General features: G+C 40.3%; 1 protein-coding gene across 2 annotated transcripts in view; it reads left to right on the top strand.

The window, feature by feature from the left end:
* The window catches only part of LOC308378347 (inositol monophosphatase 1-like), a 39,573-nt gene extending 35,816 nt beyond the window's left edge, over nucleotides 1–3,757 (top strand). For both annotated transcript variants that reach the window (XM_080855223.1, XM_080855224.1), the window contains one exon: nucleotides 3,006–3,757. In XM_080855223.1, the coding sequence (XP_080711349.1) occupies nucleotides 3,006–3,124 (119 nt within the window). In that variant the 3' untranslated portion in view covers nucleotides 3,125–3,757. The remainder of the gene's footprint in view (nucleotides 1–3,005) is intronic.
* The last annotated feature ends 3,050 nt before the right edge of the window (nucleotides 3,758–6,807 follow it).

Genomic DNA, 6,807 nt, shown 5'->3' on the forward strand with positions numbered 1-6,807 from the left:
ATAACATATACACATACACATCAAAACACCACCCATGTTAGCTTACCACGATGACAACCCCTCTTTCAACCTTATCCCTGACCTAAATATGTGCACCTCTACCAAAGACATTCACTGGGTCTGCCCAAGCAACCCATTCATTAGAGACACAACCGATCACCTTTGTGGGCTGAGAGCTAACTCGCCTGAACAAAAATGTGTAGGTAGTATGTCTGTCAAAGATGAGGGCACTGAAACTAGGATAGAAAGAGCAGGCAATCGATGGGTCGTTAACACTCCCAGCACTGAGATCCTGATGTGTTTTGATCGGCATGACACAGTCACTAGGATGAAAATCCCCAATCAAACTGTGTTCATCACTGTCCCACAGGAAGCCACTATACACATAAACGACATTGCCCTACATTATCTCAACCCCGATAGATATGACACTGAGATCGAAATGATTGATGCATTTCGAGGTCATAACTTCAGCATTGGTGACGCCCTTCAACAGCAGCTTCTGGCTGAAGGGACCAAAATGGTAAAGTTCAGTCTAGAACCAACTGGACTGAAAGCCATATTTTCTCACCATGTAGTCGGACAGTCACCTGATTTAGGACACCCCATTAGTCTGGTGGCCTTGGTACTCCTCCTCAGTGGCTGGATCATCACGGCAGGCATTGCATACATGCTACACAAACATATCCAAACACTACACGCAAAACTTGACTCCGTAGTCAACATTCCAACCAGTTTCCAGCGCGGTGGGGCTCAGACCTCCCTCCTACCGAAAGCCGCCACTAACTTTCCAAAGGAATAGGCTTGTTAACCCTCAAAGCTAACACCCTTCTTTCCTTTCCATGCGTTTTTCCAAGTGTGTTTTAAGTTTGAAATGTTTGAATGTAGTGTTAGAAATGTCTTAGCAACCTAAGTTAGAAATGCCATCTGCCCAGATGTTGAAGCCTTTGTGCTGCCCAGATATCAAAAGCCTGTTTACGAACTGTTTATGCCTCCAGGAATAAGAGACTCTGATGAACTATGGAGTAATGGACCATGCACATTTCCGTGCTCTGATGGATTAACGGACTCTGCAGCTTTCTGTTGCTCTCATGGGCTATGAAGGAATCCCAGCCATGAGACCAAAAAGGGGGATGTAGGTGGTCACACTATAGACTACATTACACCACAGACTTCATTACCCAGAGTTCCCTTATCTCTTCAATTCCCTTATCTACTCTTCTCATGCTCTGTATGGTCACGGCAAAGGTGATAAAAAGAATGACGCGTTTTCCCCATATAAACAGCGGCAAGCCTCAAATTCACTCTCTCTCGTTTGGTCTTTCATCGTAACTACCATTCAAAATAGAGATACCGAACCCTCTAAAGAATTCTTCTTCAGGACAAAGGACGACACGACGAATCATAGCCTTCAGAACTTCTGATCAAAGTTCCAAACTATTTGAAATCGTTTAGTTGCAACCTGAGTTTATATCGATAGTACTATATACTGCAGCCCAGCAGTTTTGTTTGAATACGAGCGAGGCGACCGGCTCCCTTCTCATCCATTCAACGTCGACGACCATTCATCCTCCTTCTCCACTGACGACCTCAAGGCCGTCCGAGGGCTTCATCTGACGAGAAGAAGCAGAAGGCCCTGTGACATTCCCCGAAGCCTGTGCTCCGCGCTGCTCAACGGAAACCCGGCAGAAAACATCTTGGTCGCTACGCAAGAGCGATCGAAGTAAGGCTAAATATCTGGGCAGAATTTAGTTTTATATGTATGTTTTAATCTATGTGAGAAGTATTGTTATTTTGTTTCATTGAGATTTAAATGCAATCTTAAATTCACAATCTACACGGTCTTTGACCGTTTATAATCTTGCTTGGTTCTATTGCTTTTAATTAGATAGTGCATGCACGTCTATCTCTCTCTCTCTCTCTCCCTAACTCCCTTTTGCATCACCACCTGGACATATACACACGCACATCGTGATTTCAGTGTTGTGGAATATCTTGTGTTAAATTAAGGCCTAGCTTAGATTTAGTCCTTAAGACAAGAAATTCCTTTGTTAAACATTATTTACTCTGCGCCCCTTCCCCCAACGAAGTTGGCGCGTAAGAAACAAAGAGCTCAGATTTCGGTCCCGCAGCCAAAGTTAATTTGTGTCTGCGCATCCTTCATATCACGCTCTTTAGCTGCTTATCACCTGTGCGCATGCGCATAGTCTCCCTCTCACTTTCCCCCATCTCTCCATTGAGCGCGCGACCGCGTTAACTCGCAACTGCGCATACCCACACACGCACCCGCTCACACACGCACGCACCCTCTCTCTCTCACACTCACACACACACACACACACACACACACACAGACAGAGACGGGAAGCTAACGCCTCCTCCTCTGCATTCCGGAGACAATCTACCTCATCCCCAATTCCACTTTGTGCCTTACTCAATTGTTTTACTCCAGTGTTTAAGTGATTATACCTGATTCATTACTGACCATTAATTACCTTTTGTTACTTTTAATAAATTGTTTACTTTTACTTAAACAATTGTCTTGCCTGTTATTGTTCCAATATTCCACTGAAAGACATTTTACGCCAACCAGATACTCTTGATTGCCTTCACTTGTCTAGTTACCCATGAAGTGTTATAGACTTGTATTTTAATTGTAATACGTTAGTGTTGTAATATTATACTAAGACTGTAGCATAGTGGTACAGCTAGAGTTTTCATCATTATAGTAAATTAATTATTAAATATTAATTACTAAAATTAATGATTATTACATTTTATGAGACTGATTTAATTAAACTATTGTAACAACCCCGGTTTTACCTACAGTATATACTGTATATGTGTGTGTGAGTGTGTGTATATATATATATATATATATATATATATATATATATATATATATATATATATATATATATTTATATATACAGTATATCTTTTTTTTTGTATGTATATGTATTGAAATGGCTTCAGGGTTGATTTTATTCCTTCTAATTTTTCAGGAGGACCATTTGACCTGATGTCACGGAGGTTGATCACAGCCAGCAGTAAGGCCATAGCAGAGCACATTGCTCAGAAGATACAGCCATTCCCATGTGGGAGAGATGACATGGAAAACTAGAACACCCACCTCCAACCACACACACACACACGCACACAATCTCTTTTGGTGCAAAGAATTATTAATTATCCTTAATAAAGCCATGTTTTTCTTAACTTTAACTAAACACTAGTAGGTAATATGACTGTATATGGCGGTTTTTATCACTTTATCAACTCCCTTAGACATTTTTAAGAGTATTTCTAGGAGTCACACCAAATCCAGGTCCAGTTTCTGAAGATATTAATAATATGTTGGGACAAGTGGGAGACCTGACCCTAAATATATTTAATACATTTTGACTCTAGCTATAGTGTTGGTGAGTAGATACAAAATGTTGACAAGCGCCACCTGATGGTTAGAAATGCTCACATACATGTCAAGATATGGTTTGCTTTAAGAATCGTTCTTTTTTTCTGTATTGGCAAGAATTGACAATGAAAGACAGAGTGGGAAGTGTTTGTCGATTAAACTGTGTGTTTTTCATTATATTATCAAAAATGTACACTCCAAATGTTGATCTCCATGTACTAGTTTGTATAAATGAAATTGTATTGCACTATATCTTGCATAGAGGATGTAATATTGTATTATATATGACCATTTGATTATTGTTTACCATGCCCTGTGTCAGGTTGCTAAAGTTACATTAAAGTCCCTTGAAGGCGCCTTGCTTTATTTCATGTCTGTTTCCTTCTCTTGCTGTTTCTAACTTAAACCATAGTGCAAAGGAAAGGGTTCAAACTACTTCTGTTCTTTTTTCATACTGTTATGGGAATGGAATACGTGTTAACATTTGGTCTTATCTTGTACAAAAAGACAAAACTAAATGTGTCACAATAATTGTGTTAAAGAGCCAGTGTGGTTGCGTGTGGCCACGGGCCTCTGACTTCCAAAATGCGCAGTTGCTCCAGCAATTCACACATCTTTGTCTTCAGCCTGGCCAGTGAAAACTGGAGGTTATCATTTGACATCTCAAAACTGAACTTCAGCAGACATCCAGTTCCAGAGTCACTCACTAAACTGACCCAGGTCAATCAGTCCTTTGAGTCACTTGAGGCAGTATCACCAACCGCATAGAAATCCTACTGATGAAACACAAGCTCACCGTCTCCAACTACAAATAAAATCATTTAAACTTGAGAGCTTTACTACAGTGAGGGGGGCAGCTAACTGTTTACGTATCTGTCACTTTCATTTAGGAAATTACAGTTTTTTCCTATCGTTTTAGGTTATGTACCCATACCATGGTCACTTTTCCCTATCACTTAACACAGTGGGCTTTAGAGACACACACCTCTGCATTGCTGTTAACCTTTGGTGCAAAATGCACTACAACAACCACACCACAACCAATTCTGCCATAACTTAACACATGTTTCCTCTCAGAACACAATGACCTAAAAAACACTAACATCTTGAAGCATTGCCAATTGCATATATAAAATGTTGCTGTGTCCTCCAGTTTGGCATAGATTTCCTGAAGTGTTGCATTGAAAAAACAAAGACAAACACTTCTTTGGACTACAGTAATAAAGTTTGCAATATGACAGTAAACAAATAATTCTAAAATGCTGAAATATGTCAATCCAAGACAAGAATCTGCTGACAGTGTTCATATGTCGGTTTCCCTCTCACAATAGCTGTCACAATTGACAAGTGTTGTAAATTTACTTTACTGTAATTGCAAATACAGTAAATGAGTGTTTTATCAGAAACATTTTTTGGGGGAAATTTTTTACGTAATATTTGATCAAGAAACTACGTAATCACAAACACAACAGATTTTCGTCAACATCGTAACATATGGTTTCTCTTGCCATTCACTGTGGATAACATCTTTGTGCATGCCTTATCCAGGCCTGGATGTCTTCGGGGGCTATGTACATACACCCAGCAGCCATTGCCTCTAAAAGTGACATCTGGTCCTGTGGGCATTGGTCATAGACCTTCCATCTCCATGCGTAAAAATCTCAATGGGGTTGAGGAAATGAGAGTACGGCGGCAGGAATAGGGACACCATCCTAGGATGCACTGCAAACTACCCTGTGACTTGGCGGGAGTTGTGAAAGGCCACAATATCCCATACAATCACTAAAGTTGCTAAATTATCCCTGTCTAGCTGCATTTTATAAAAAAGGAATTCCATGCCAATCACCAAGAACTATGGTGCACAGGAAAACAAAAATAATAATAATTCACATAAAATAAATAAACTATCTGCTAAAATAAGAATAATTTTTCTTATTCAAACATATAACTTAATTTGTCTGTCCAAATGCAGCATCTTTCCATCTACAGCAGTGGTCCCCAATTATTTTTCCCCAAGGGCCAAATTATGTAAAGCAAGTGAGGCTGAGGGCCAACAAACCCCCCCCCCCCCCCAAAAAAAAAATGACAGCGGTTAAAAACAATAACAGTTTTTATTACTGCTGTCAAACGATTAAACTATTTAATCACGATTAATCGCAAATTAATTAATCGCAATTATTTTATTTTAATGCTCTTATCATGGAAAAGTGGATTGGCTTGCTTTATGCAATGTTTTATTTTATTGAAAAACAACATTGCCAAACAGGGGTGTACAAAATAAAATTATAAAGTGCACATTTCAGACTCTGCTGAAAAGCTGCCCGTTGACATTTTCAGACAAAAGTGAAGCTCGCTTCTTTTGCACAACTTTTAAAAGGTAAACGTTCTATTCAGAAGCTTTTTATCAAACATTTCGCCGTATCGCGCTCACCATCACTCAAACCGTAACGTTAGCCTACTACACAGTTTGCGAGGCCAAAAAGAACGTTAATCTTAAAAAAAAAAAAAAAATCTTTTTTTTTTTTTTTTTTTTACGACGTCGCGGGCCAAAAATGTGCCGTACCCGGGCCGGATCTGGCCCACGGGCCGCCATTTGGGGACCACTGATCTACAGTGATCTAAATTACTGATAAGTTAGGTTTTTAACTGAGTATCAGAGTATCTAAACATTGGTAAAATATGCTGTAGTTGCACAGCGTTTTGCCGGGAATGAACATTGACTGGGACAGGTATCCATGAATTTTGGAAGAAGGTGTCATTGCCAGCATTTGTATCTAAGCATAGGGGCAAGTATCCACAGTTTGGTTCACATGGTCTACTGGTATGCTCAATGTGTAAAGTGTTTTGGGAATGTGAACATGGTTTAGGTAAATTGACTAAAACGATTGAAAAAAAACTGAAATCCTTGCATTTTCATCTATAAGGCTGTAATATTTATATTTAGCGAGCTAAACAGCTACACAAATACAAGCCAAAGCTCACTGACTCCCAGACACTCACCTGACAGGTGAACCAAAGCTCACTGACTCCCAGACACTCACCTGACAGGTGCCCAAAGCTTACTGACTCCCAGACACTCACATGACAGGTGAACCAAAGCTCACTGACTCCCATAACTCGTTTGACTAGGAACACATCCTCCTGGCTGCAGGTGAGTGAGTGGGCATTGCCGGGTCTCAGTTGTAGTCTCAGTTTCATTTTTCCGTAAGGCTCGAGTCTCATGAGTCCCAGTCTGGATGCAAGGGGTGATGACTTGGGGAGAGACATGCACTAAACACTACACTTAGGAAGTTCTGCAAATTCACTGTCAGGATAAGGGCAGAGACAGGTCGGCGATCAATGAGTCCAATGTTTCTGTCCATGTAGGAAGTTCCCCTGATCCACTCAATTAG

Source organism: Sprattus sprattus, assembly GCF_963457725.1.
Source record: "Sprattus sprattus genome assembly, chromosome: 17".
Lineage (NCBI taxonomy): Eukaryota > Metazoa > Chordata > Actinopteri > Clupeiformes > Clupeidae > Sprattus > Sprattus sprattus.